The sequence below is a fragment of the Leuciscus leuciscus genome (assembly GCF_965113295.1).
Source record: "Leuciscus leuciscus genome assembly, chromosome: 8".
Taxonomy (NCBI): Eukaryota; Metazoa; Chordata; class Actinopteri; order Cypriniformes; family Leuciscidae; genus Leuciscus; species Leuciscus leuciscus.
In genome coordinates, this window is record NC_138732.1 from 24,160,392 (window position 1) to 24,174,246 (window position 13,855).

The following is a 13,855-nucleotide window of genomic DNA, read 5'->3' on the forward strand; positions in this document are numbered from 1 at the left end:
CATACAATTGCCATAAAACATGTTCATATTTGTGCATATTTGTGCATGAGATATTGGCTTTACAGTAGACCTACAGTACAATGAGAAATGGCATAATTTCAACATTCTAACAAGCCCTCTTCTCCTATAGTCTAATTATCTTGATTATATTGTATATGTGTTTATATAGTATGGACTAAAGAAGAAAGAAGAGAAGGAAGCAGAGGAGAAAGCGGCTATGGAACAAGCGTGCGAGGGCTCCTTGACTCGCCCCAAAAAGGCCATCCCAGCCGGCTGCGGGGCAGATGATGACGAGGATGAGGAGAGCATTCTAGACACCGTTCTCAAATTCCTGCCGGGACCTCTGCAGGACATGTTTAAAAAGTAACAGACTCAAAGCTGTTTCTTGAAGAAAATGGGAGAGGGGGGATTTTTGCCAAACAGGTGAAAGGCTTTTCACTGCCTTGACGGAATTTTATTTGTTCCTTTCTACGGATAGAAACACAAATCATAACCCAACAACGTTTGGTCTTTTCACTGCCATTCAGGTTCAAACTGTTTACACTTTCTATAGATATATATCTATTTGTTTACTGATCACCAGGGTTTCTGATACTTAGAAAGTTATCTTCCTTAGGTACTCAACGATCAGCCCCACAGTAACGGCACATTCCAGGATCTTGGTACTGAGCTCGGGCACTGGGAATATGATGGTTACTTGGATATCTATCTATCTATCTATTTCAAACACAGTGGGGTCAGAGCATTTTAAAACAGTAGCTTGGTATAACTGTTCCTTCTTTCACAGAAAAAAACACCGTCAGTGAAGTGCAGAATGCAGCCGTAATGCTTTTAGTAGTGTGCATGAGGTCAAAATCTTACTATAAGATGAATTGCGTTTGCCATCGATACGTATTTGTGAAAACGGGAGACGCTGATAAACTGTCTTAGTTGTGCCATGTTAGACCACCTGAATGCAGCCTGGCAGTTCTCATTTGTCTGTGATGTATTGATATTAATTTTATTTTTGTTAAAAAATAAAGGTTCTTAATTGGCATCGATGGTAACGTGAAGACCCTTTAACATCCATGGAACCTTTACAATGCACAAAAGGTTCTTTATACTGGAAAAAAGGTTCTTTAGATTATAAAATGTTCTTCACACTAAGAATAAACCTTTATTTTTAAGAGTGTAGTGTAAGATAGAACTTGATTTGACCACAACTGATATTCACATTAGCCTTGCCAGCAAAAGATCAGGAAAAGCACTAGAACTGTGACAAAACCACAGTTTAACTTTTTTACAAACTGGACCAAATCTTTACAATGAAGAGTTATCCAGGACGATTCAAGTTCTGAAAAACATACAGAGCATGAAATACAAGATTCTACAAATGTTTCGGTATGTATTCCGAGGTCAGTCACTGTTTTACAGCACATTCATCACTGCCAAATCACATACGACAATCAGGAATTAAATGGTCTCATACAAACAATTCAAACATAATCAATTGGCATTCAAATTTTATTAAAAAAATATATATGTAGGATGTTCTGCAATATGAAAATACCTGCCTTAACTGAAAGTTACGTAAAGATCTGACATGACTTTTAATGTGATTTCAGTAAAAAAGTAGGTAATTGTTAACGTTAAAAAACAAGCCTACATGTACTGTAGGATAATACATTTAGTACTGTTGCAGAACATGGCGTTGTTGAAAATAATAATTTATTGATGAAAATATACTAAATTAATACTGAGAATACATGAGCTTCAATCACAACAGTAAAATAAAAAATACCAAAGAGAGAGTTATACACCTTAGTAAAGATGTGAATGGCACAGTACAAGAAACAGTTCAATGATCTATTACAACGAAATATGACGTGGTCATTTTGAGAAACCGTTATATTCTGATCCTGCTGTGAAACTATATCAACATGATTTATAAAAATGCTAGCTCATATTCTGCCCAAAATCTTTCTGCTGGCAAAATCGGATGTGGGGTTGTAAATATGATGAACTAAGGCTTTTTATTTCAATTATCAATGTCTTCATGTTTTTAAGCTTTGAGTAAACACTGCCATTTGATAAACATGTTGGACACTTTCTTTTTTTGGGGGGGGGGGTTAAATGTTTACATAACTGTTAATGAAAACTGGGTTTTAGAGGCAAACCTATTTTGTAAAGTAATGCTCAAATGGCTATTCTATTGCATGATGGGAAATATAAACCTATAGATAAGTTTTCATTTTGTAGATTACTCAAAGTTGTTTTCCAATTAGTCAGATTGAAAATGTGTCCCTTTTTAAACTCTGTTAGCAAATGATATAACTACAGGAATGTATCCGTACCAATTAGGCTTTGTTGTTCTGTGATCAAAATGCTTTTAAGATTGTAAAGAAATAAAATCTTAGTAAGAACAGAATGACATACTTTAGAATAACACATGCTACTCTCAAGTAGACTTTAATTTTAGCAGTAAAGAGGTACCTTTTTTTTATTATTATTATTATAAGGAAAGAATGAGACTGACTTTTTATTTTTTTTGTAGTGCTGAAAGGTTTTTCACTAGTCAAAGCCATATTGTTAGACTGCAATAATTAATGAAAAAAATATCATCTTGTAGTCATGCATCTGTTACCTGTAAAAATATGTTGATATCTATTTAACTCTTCATAGTACATGTCAGAAAGTGTATATACTAAGGTATATGACATTTCCGTGTTTCTATGTCAGTTCTCAATGTAACCGTGCATTTATGTGCGTCTATACCTGTTTGTGCTGTAAAATGTTACTTCCTGTTATACCTGTTGATGTGTCTTACACTGTGCAGTCTAAAGTAGGCTGTGTTCACTGTCATGAAGTTGGTGGAATCGGGTTATGGGAGTCCTAATGTTCCTGTATGCATGCAGATAAACTTTGCATTAAATACCAAATCAGAACGTCAGGTTGTACCTGTTAATGTATCTCTGTCCCTGCATCAGAAGCTGCACCCTTTATCCTGGGATTAGTTCCCATCTGTCTGATGGGATATGGTGAATTATCATCAGGCCTATCAATCAGGTTGTTTGGTACTGACAGAACTGAGAGATCATTTCAAAACTCTTTCTACTGCTAAACTAGGGTCATTTCTAGTCATTTATCATTTTGACTAAAGATGTAATATTATAGTTGTACTTCCAATATACCTCTCGGCATAAACATTCATGCAGTGGTTCACCCCAAAACGTATTTGGACACTTTGAGTTGTACTTAAACATGTATGAATGTCATTGGATACAAAATATCAAGTGTCATCTGCAAACAACTGATTCTAGACTTCAGTTCATCACATTACCTCTATGAACTTGTTCCACTTATATTGTTTGATAGACATTTGATATTTTGGGTAACACTTTATTGTACAGTGTGCTTGTTACACGTTACATGTAGTTACTATAGTAATAACTATAAATTATGCATAATTACATGCAAGTAACCCTAAACCAAACCTGGTAGCACTTTATTTTACAGTCGTGTTCCACGTGGACATACTATGTACTTATTATAGTAATTGTAATAACTGGTTACTAACTAGGTAATAACCCTGAACTTACCCTTAAACCTAACCTTAACCCAGTTACCTTGTATTGCCCACTACTTTCATACTGTAAAATAAAGTGCAAACCCTAATCCTATAGTGAGTACATGTAGTTACTTAATATTACTCAGTACTTAGATGTAATTACATTGTAACAAGGACACGGAAATAAAGTTTAGCCATTTTATTATCCAACGCAAAGCAATTTGTACATTGATTGTGGCTCACGTGTTCAAATACTTTTTGAGGTCACAGTATAGTTGGTTGATTCCCCACTGAATCAAAACACTTTAGGTTTCAATTCCCACTTTATTAATACTTCCATCTTTCCGTATGTATCACAGTCATATTTGGAATTTTAATTTATGTAATTTTTATTACATGAACATTACATAATAAACTGGGCAAAAGGGCTGACTGTGTTGGTGATTCTGTAATCTTTAAGACGCTATCAGACTGTAGATGTCCAGCAGTAGAAAAATAATAATAATAATATAGATTTGAAATTATTTTAATGATGAGATCTGAAGCACATTATATTATACCTGATCTCTTTTCCTTCTCTTAAATATTGAGATATTGTCAGTGCTCCTATTGTTGTTCCATAAAGAAAATCTTATATAGGCTGTTTTTTAATTTATTAAATGTTTTAATGATTTATTCCTGGGATGCTCAGCAACATTGTTAATGAATATATAATAGACTATATAAAAGCGCAGTAAATTGCGCTTATGATTGATAAATGCAGAACTGTTAAATCCAGAAATCTATCATTGAGATTTCAGTGAACTGCATCAGAAACACATGTTCCGTAGCTTAGCGATGTTTCTGAGGTGGAAGAAGGCTTTTTTTGTAACATATGAAGTATTGTATTTTTTGAAAAACAAGTTGCTGTCATATATAACACCCAGGTCTTCAACTGTAGAGAATGAAGTAACAGTACATCCTTCTAAATGCAAATTGTATTCTAAAAGATAAGTTTTTGGTCCAATATGTAATACCTCAGTCTTGTCCGAATTTAATAGAAGAAAATGACTGGTCGTACAATTTTTTATATCTTTAACACACTTTTGAGACTTGGATAATTTAGAGTATCATCGGCATAACAGTGGAAACTAAATTAATGTTTTCTTTTAATATTACCAAGTGGCAGCATTGAAAATAGCAGAGGGCCTAACACAGATCCTTCCGGCACTCCATAATTTACTAACATTATCTTAGATTTTTCCATGTTTAAATAGACAAAATGGTAACTGTCTGATAGGCACATCTAAACTACCATAATGCCTGTCCCTGAGTATAATTTTGTAGGCGATCTAAAAGCATGTTATGATCTATAATGATCTAGTTGTGGTCTCTTGATGAGTGGCTTAATTACTGCCAAACTGCCACATTTCCACGACATGCCTTTCATTTGGGTTGGACTAAACATTTGCACGCTTTAATTTACTTCAAGAATGGAGTGATACGAGATATTTGTTTTCATTCTTTGCCTGCAAATGCATGATACTCTTTAATGTTGTCGCTTTTTACTTAAAGGGATACTTCAGCTCTGGGAAGATGAATGTGTATTTAAAATAGGTAATTTAAGTAGAAGAAATGTGAAGAAATTTTTTAATTTGGAGCTTTCTAGACTGAGAAAAGCCAGAAAATGTATTTTTGGCTTATGTGGATGAAAGACAACAACTCCCAGTATGCACTTGCTTCGCTGCCCTAGGAGGCCACGCCTACCGGTAAGAGAGCGCAGTTGAACAACAAGGCTATTAGGCTAGCCTACGTGATGAGTTTGCCAGGGATTTAGAGATCGCCCAAAATGTCTGGGATTCGGCTTTTGCGTTCTACAGTCGCCATTCATTATGTTTACTGTGGCGAGCAGGACGAGGCTGACGGCCGCGGGAGAACGGCGCGAGGCCGGTGGCGTCATTACTGAGACGCGCCGGGTCTTGCATCTCTCACGGAGGAGCGGGAATTTTCTTAGCAATGTTAAAACGCACATCAACCGATTACTTGTTTAGCGTTCATGTAAACACTACATTCAGACTCACCAATCGGAATGAATTCAGTTAGATTGAAACAAAAGGTGTGCATGTAAACAGTGAATGGCGACCGCAGAACGCAAAAGCTGAATCCCGGACATTTTGAACGATCTCGCCCGCCGGACATGTCCGGGAAAAAGAGGATGGTAACCCCTACTTACTCAGCTTTCTTCTACTATTCAGCTTTCTCCACAGAACAAGAGCCTGTTAGCTTAGCTTCCAAAGAAAGACGGCTGACTGTGTGTACATTCTGTGAGTGAGATCCCACCCTCTATGGGCGGGCTGAAAAAATGCGGAACAACGCCTTCTACTGGCTGTTTAGCCTCTGGCCAGAAAATCCTCCGATGACGCAAAATGACGATTTTTGCGTCATCGGAGGATTTTTTCCAGACAAAAAATACATAAATCTCTTGTCTCAGGGGGATATGAAGGTGGAAAGCATGGTAATTCGAAAATACTACAGGTTTTCTACTAATACAAAGCTTAATGCTAAATCCTGAAGTATCCCTTTAAGCACTGTCCATTCCATTTATGTGCATAAATAAAAAAAGAATTTGGATTGATCACTGCAAATATTCAATTAAATACATTTATTTACTGTGACCTTAACATACTGCAAAATCTTCAACACTGTTAGCTGGAGAACTGTCAATCTGCAGGCCATGGTCGTAAAAAAATATTAATCATTTTGTACATATAAGGTACTGAATTTTAGAAACACTTAGGCCTAATCAGTACATAAACATGACATATACCATTTATATAGATTTTGACATGCATGTTTTCACATTGTGCCATAATTTTGTGGCTGTTTGGGGTGAAATAATGAAAGCACTATTCAACTGAGCTAGTTTCTGTTGTCAGCAACTTGAATGAATTTGTAACAGTTAACTTCAGCTTCTTAAACATCTGTAAATTACTGGTATATATATGATATAGTAAAACAGATTTATATCCTCTTGCTGTGTGTTTGAGGCTTTGATTTCTAAAACAATCAGGGAACGAGGGTTACATACGTAACCGAGACGTTCTCTTTCAGTCGCTAGTTGACGTGTCGACTGATTGGGATCCCTATTAAAACGACACTAGTGCTGCCACCTTCCAGTGTCTAGACAAAAGCCTCCTGAACCCCCCGCATTATTGAGGCGGAGATAGGACAGGGCTTAGGCCAGGGAAGTCACTGCTGTTCCACAAGACCACTGGGAAAGCGTTAACCTTTCGTTGGAAGGAATAAGCTGCGGAAGCCACATCCTGCCTATAGGGAGGTAACATGTGGGGAATAACACATATGGACAGGGCGATTTACCGGGCAGTACTTCATATGGAATGTCACTGAGGTGGCTCCTGCCTAAAACAGGGGGGAGACCCAACCGGTCAGTGACGGCAGAGCAGGCTCTGCCAAGGGAAGACACGGGCTCGCCGCAGGGAGCCGTACCGTGGAAGATTACACATATGGGATCATACAATGAAGTACGGGCTGTAGAAGCTGGTCTTCATATCGGCTGGAGGGACCGGCTCAATCACATCCTTCGCCAGTAAGAGTGCGATGGCCGCGCACATGACAGACGCACATTCGCTGAACACCGAAGTGTAACGAATAGCGTTGAACACCGAAGTGTAACGAATAGCGTTGAACATGGGCGGAGGCCAGGAGGCCTGGGTGGAGGCTGCTGCAGTGGCCAAGCGGGAGCAGAGGTGGCGGCAGACGGATGCCCTCGGCGTTGAGCAGGTGGAGGATCTGCCCCAGGCGGACGGGTGGAGCAGGCCGCGGGAGCAGGATGTGCCGGATGGCCTCCGTCTGCTTCTGGGCAGTAGAGAACTGTTGGGCGAAGTTCTCCACTGCGTCGCCGAATAGCCCAACCTGTGATATGGGGGAGTCCAGGAATCTAACCTTGTCCGCATCCCTCATGTCTGCCAGGTTGAGCCAGAGATGACGCTCCTAGACCACTAAGGTGGCCATCGCCAGACCGATCACACGAGCTGCAACCTTCGTGCCCTGGAGGGCGAGTTCGGTTGCAGTGCGGAGCTCACCCATGAGCTCACAGTCTGGGCTACCCTCGTGCATGTTCGTGAGTGCTTGGGCCTGGTGGACCTGAAGCAGCGCCATGGCATGCAGAGAGGAGGCGGCTTGCCCACAGGCTTTGTAAGCCTTGCCCGTAAGGACAGACGAGAACAGACTTTAGAGGGGAGACGAGGATCCCTCTTCCATGAGATAGCAGTCGGCGGACACAGTTGCATCGCGACAGACCGCTCCACTGGAGGGATAGCCTCGTATCCCTTCACGGCTCCTCCGTCAAGGGTAGTGAGGGGGGAAGAACTACTAAAGCGGTTTCTGGCAGAGAAAGGTGCCGTCCACGACCTAGTAAGCTCCTCATGCACTTCAGGGAAGAAAGGTACTGGGGCAGCGGGCTGAGAACCAGCCCGGCCCGCCCCGAGAAACCAATCATCCAACCGAGACGGTTCGGGGCACGGTGGAGGATTCCAGACGAGCCCTACCGCCTCGGCAGCCCTTTTCAGCATAGCTGCCATCTCTGGGTCTGGCTTGGGCAGCGCTGGTCTCCCAGAGGGAGGCAGCAGAGCCGAGTCTTCGTCTCCAGAGCCCAGCTCTCCCTCCTTCGCGGACAAAGGCGAGTCTCGATCTCAGCACCGCAATGGTCATGTTCCCGCAGTGAGAACATGACTCATCCACAAAAGCTGCTTCAGCGTGCTTTAAGCCCAAATACGTGATACAGTTATTGTGACCGTCAGAGGGGGACAGAGCCCTACCGCACCCAGAAACGCACGGATGGAATGGCATCTTGAAAAAGACGCAAACACACCTGTGTTGCTCTTTCAGGAAATGGGACCCATCACCAGTGCCGGAGCACACGGGAATAACCGCGGCAACACTGTACAGTAAAGCACTCACTACTTCCAACCTCAACCGGCCGTCAACAAACACTCTTATAAATGAAATGCTGTTAAAACAGCAGTTGAGAGCTTCAGAAGCTCGCTGTAGAAACACCAGCACTGGGAGAGTCTTCCAGAAGAACACAGACACACTCGCTCGTTGTAAAACAACAACACTCTTCAGAGACATCGACACCGATCGGCTCCGAAGCGAAAGAAAACTGGTGCGTGCATCCACTTCCGTATTTATACCCGCGCTGCGCGGCGGAGTGTGTGATGCAATTCACGCACGCCAATGTGCATTGGCTTATTTTAACAATACTCGAAGATGACAGGCTCCCTAAGCGTGATCCCAATCAGTCGACACGTCGACTACGTCGAACGTGAGTGACTGAAAGGGAACTTTAGTTTAGTCAACTGTTTACTGCATCAGAATAAACAACTATTCTATCAAAATTAACCTCAGATTAAACCGCACTGCAAAATTTCAGCTTCATCTGGTCAGAAAAATATGTTTGATTATGATACATTTCTTAAAACTGCAATGGAGAAAAACACAGTGTGCCACGGACATCAAAAAAGCCCTATATTTCTGTTCATCCTGAGGCACAATACTGGATGATATTTATAGCTAATAAAACAATACTTCCAATCTGAACAGGCTTTCATGTTTCAAACTTCAAAAAAGTTTGAAACAAGTGGTTGTGTAAGCTGTCAGCATCAAGCAATACCATTTATTTTCATTATTTTCATGCATAGTAAGTTTGCTTTACTGTGTAACAGACTTAAATCTTGTTTCGACCGCCTGTCATCACATAAATGCCTGTCATATGTGTCAAAAAAAAAGTTTGTTGAGAAGCATTCAATCATCTGAGGTTTTGTTCCACGGTACGAGTGTGGAGAATATATAGAATGAGTTTCTTATTGCATGTTTTGTAATAAACATCTGTCAAACCAAATAAATGTAAATCTGCTACATTAATAAACCTAAATAAATTTTTGGAAATGGCAAATAAAAATGCTTTATAAAAATGTTTTAAAGGTTTTTGTGGATTTAAATAAAGAGCTAACAAGACTATAGTCTGTCTAGCACAAAAAAAAAAAAAAAAGGGAGTGCTAGTGGATGGATGTCTCATATCTTTGTCTTAAAACTCCCACTGATTTCCTGAAATGTATTAGGCAAGGTTATGACTGAATTTCATGAGCAAATGCTGACGTGGGACTTGCTCACCGAAACCCACTCACGTTTATATATATATCATGCTCATATGAGACTGTCAGAATCTGATGACAGGTTTTGTGTTTGTTACTTCATATGATTGTCCCTATTGGATTTAGAAAGTAATTAGAAATAAGTAATGTAATGTACTCTAATTAGTACAGTAATCTAATTACATTGTTGAAGATGTAATTAGTAGCTAGTAATTCATTATTTTGGGGGGAATAACTTACCCAACACTGGTCAGGCTTGCCAACTAGTTAAACTCTGCACATATTTAAAATAAACAAGAAGCATCCTGATATTAAGAAATGTAGTTCAATCTGAATATTTGAGCAGAAATAGTGCAGGAAAGTGTCTAAGCATAAAATATTGCACCTGCATGTGAATTGCTAATTTTATTCATTCAAAAGCTAAAAAAACAAAAACAATGTTCAGAGAGCCTGAATTGTTGAACAGCAAAGGTTACTGAATGCTAATAAATTGCATGTCAAAAATGTTTTGTTTCACATCAAGCCCCATAAATTACTGGAGCAAAGACTGAAAGACAAATTGGAAGAGCAACGAAAGCCAATAATATGGCTGGTGAAGAAACTAATCCATTAAGACCTGAGGGACTGAGAGAGTCTCATAAGGGACCTGGAAGCTCTATCTATTGAAATGGAAATTAGGGGAGATACGAAAATGTGTCGTGTCATTTTAGCAGAGAAAAGCAGAAAGCATTTCACTTCTGCCTCTTCATTTGTGTGTTTGTGTGCGTTCTGCATGTGTTTAACCAATGGTGTTTAATGGCATATGACAACGTGAACACAATTCCACTGTTACCTGAAGCTAGAAAAAAAGTAGTTAAAAGAAACATTAGGCTTTATGCATCTTGGCCAATAAATGCATACTTACTATAGATCATAAACACAATAAAACTATATGATCAATATCAATAAACACACACATTAATCATCCTCATGTCAGCAGTCCTGATAAAATGCAGTAAATTTAAGTTATTTTAAGACAGATTCATTCTCCCTCGGTCAGAGATTTCATTTATTTTATCACCGGTAGCTGTTCTTTTAACAAGATCATTCTTCCATTCTTAATAAATCTGAGTTCATTTAAATGCAAACACTCTTATCATCTGATTGTATAATATTCAAATTATGACTCATTCTTATACAATATGCAAATGTTAAACAATTTTAAAACTAGTACCTACATCAAAAATGTAAATGTTCTTACAAAATTAAGCAGATTACTAGATGTTCTGCAACATCGTCCTTACTTGAGGAAAACATGAACCAAACATCTTTAGTCATATTAAAGATAGATGTAGGCCTAGAATTGATCAGGGAAGCTCATCTAAATAACTGTTAAATAAATGTATGTCCAAGAAGGATTCTCTAGTTTAGAACCCCATAAATTAAATGTTCAATCAATGTTTATTATTTCATTTCTGTAAACTGAACTCATTGTAAACTGCTAAAATTGTATGCTTGGACAGTGCTAACACTTTTATGCTCTTGTTACCTACTGGTTAATGTTTTTTGTTTTTTTTGCAATTAAACATAATAAACATATATCAATGGTATTCATAAGTCCAAATAAATGAATAATAAAGCAAGGCACACCAATAAAATTGGTGAGAGAAATAAAAAAGTAAACAAATGAAAAAGAGGGGTTGTCATTCATCTTACAGAAAATTAAAGTCTCTTATAATTCCAGCAAATGTTCAGGCCTGTTTATCTAAGAAAGAAATGAGAAATAATTACAAACAAAATATTTGTTTTAATTACCGAGAAATAATGTATTTCAAGTAATGAGAAATAATAACATACTTTTACATTTCTGGATTAAGATTTTCCCCATTAAAAAAATCAACATTACATTACTTTCAATATAGGCTACAACGTTTTCTATAAAATGTAAGCAGTGATTGGACCTTTGTTTCCAACCAATAAGATATTTTCCAGATTATTCGAGCACATAAACACAAAAGTGATCCGTCTATCTATGTCAACAGAACAAAACTACAACAAAAAATACAATTGTTTTGGTCAAACAGTACCTTTAAATATTAGTGCATACCATTAAATATTTTGTAAGTGTATACTTTACTTTAAAAGCCACTGGAAAATAAAGGATTCAAAATGTTTGTGCAGTTGGCCTATACTGCCATAATGATGTTATTTGAATATTGGCACTCAGTGTTGCTCATCCAATAAAATTCAAAGACCAGAACTAACACTTCAGTTTAGGGAACACATATTCACTATTAACTAGTTTCTTATTAGCATGCATACTATTGGTTGATCATTTGTACTTATAAAGCACATTAATGCCTTATTCTGCATGACCATTTTCCTAAACCTACCCCTACCTAAACTTAACAACTACCTTACTACTAGCCATAATAATTAGGCCTTCATTGAGGGAAAACTCCAATAATTGAGGGAAAACTCCAATAATAAATAATGAATGTGTTCCCTAATCTAAATCATGTTACCGAAATAATGAACAACTCCCAGATAATCCTCAACCATAAACAAGAGGATGAAAATAATGGTGATGGGCCAAAGCCTGGAAACTGGACATCACCAGGGAAATGACCTCTGCTAAATGAAATAAAATATAATTAAGCATCAATCGAAGGACGCCTGTAGAAAGTGAGCCACCCTGGAGCCTGCTGAGGTGAGTCACCAGAGAAGGGTGAGGACAGCTGCCACCAGCCAGACTAGAGGCTCCTTAAGTGGGCAAGGAGGACGAGCGTGCTGTGTAAGTCTGTCACAACGGACAAAGATTAATGATGGGGGGTTGTACCTAATCTCACTGACAAACTATTCCCTGCTGACTGGACACTGCTCCAAGTCTGCAGACTAATGCTGTTTTGCTCCACGGTGGCCCTACACCAAATTGGGTAGAATGGGATTTCACCAAGCATGTTCTTGGATCACCATCCTTGTTGATCCTGGAACAACATTTCAGTCAACCAATCAGATTTGAGGGATAGGTTCAAAGTTAATGTAAAGTTTAGGCTTACAATCAGGGTTAGATGCTTCAACTTAATCTTATACGCGTATCATTTCCCTCTGATTTTAGAGAAACATTATGGGTTGTTAGGTTTAGGGGCATAGGTATATGGTTAGGAGGACTATATTTTTGGACAGGAATGTTGTTCCAGGATCAACAAAAGATGTTGTTAAAGGTTAAAGGCTTGTAACGCGTTGTGTCAGGAGGGAAAGAAAAATATGGATAGCTCACAGCCGAATTATTAGGCCAGACAGACTCACAGAGGCGATTGGCATCTTACACAACTCACGCTTTATTTGACAACTGTCTATCCCAGGCTCCACCGTCCACAGCGTTACCAAAACAAACAAAACAAGGTGAAAAAAATTTAGCTCCAAACAGAAATTACCCGCATACATGTGGGATTCGAGGCGCACGGTACACACTATACCATACAGAGTGCAGACTGTTTACCAGGGAGCGCGCAGCTCTTAAAGGGGCCACACTTATTTTCCACTCGTTACAGATTGCATCCGAAATTGCATACTTCCCTATATAGTAGGTGAAAAACAGTATGTGACAAAAGAACACTGTAAAAAATGATATGATCAATAAGTTATGACAGCATGTTTTTACATTGCTTTAACTCATCAAAATAAGTTAAACAATTTTCAGGCCCTAGTTTAGGCCCGATGTCCGAATTAAGAGAGTAGGCAAAAAGTACTGGGATGACTTACTACTTCTGGCGAGATTCTGAAGTGTGCATAGTACGATGGAAACCTTACTATTCCATGAGGCCACGGGATATAGCCTGGCAAATTAAAAAAATGTGAGGATATATGAATGACAGTGACACGACGCAGACTGTACAAAGTAACTGACGCACAGGACAGGAGGTCACGTGTTAATGACAACATGGCGAATGTAAGTAGGCTACGTCCAAACTACAGCCATGCATACATTCATACAACATATGCTTTTTTTTTTAGCACACAAGAAGTAATTACTTATTCAAAATAAGCTACTCAAGAGAGAATGCGATTACGGACGCAGCACATGTCTTTGCTTGGCAAAATCACGGCCTCCGGAGACAAATCTATCCAGACTGATCTTCTAAGATTGCTACACTTTTTTAGCTGAAAATGCAAT

At 38.8% G+C, this 13,855-nt stretch overlaps 1 protein-coding gene across 3 annotated transcripts in view; it reads left to right on the forward strand.

Moving 5' to 3' along the window:
* The window catches only part of cplx2b (complexin 2b), a 30,496-nt gene extending 20,975 nt beyond the window's left edge, over positions 1–9,521 (forward strand). For all 3 annotated transcript variants that reach the window (XM_082177315.1, XM_082177317.1, XM_082177316.1), the window contains exon 4: positions 170–9,521. In XM_082177315.1, the coding sequence (XP_082033441.1) occupies positions 170–367 (198 nt within the window). In that variant the 3' untranslated portion in view covers positions 368–9,521. The remainder of the gene's footprint in view (positions 1–169) is intronic.
* The last annotated feature ends 4,334 nt before the right edge of the window (positions 9,522–13,855 follow it).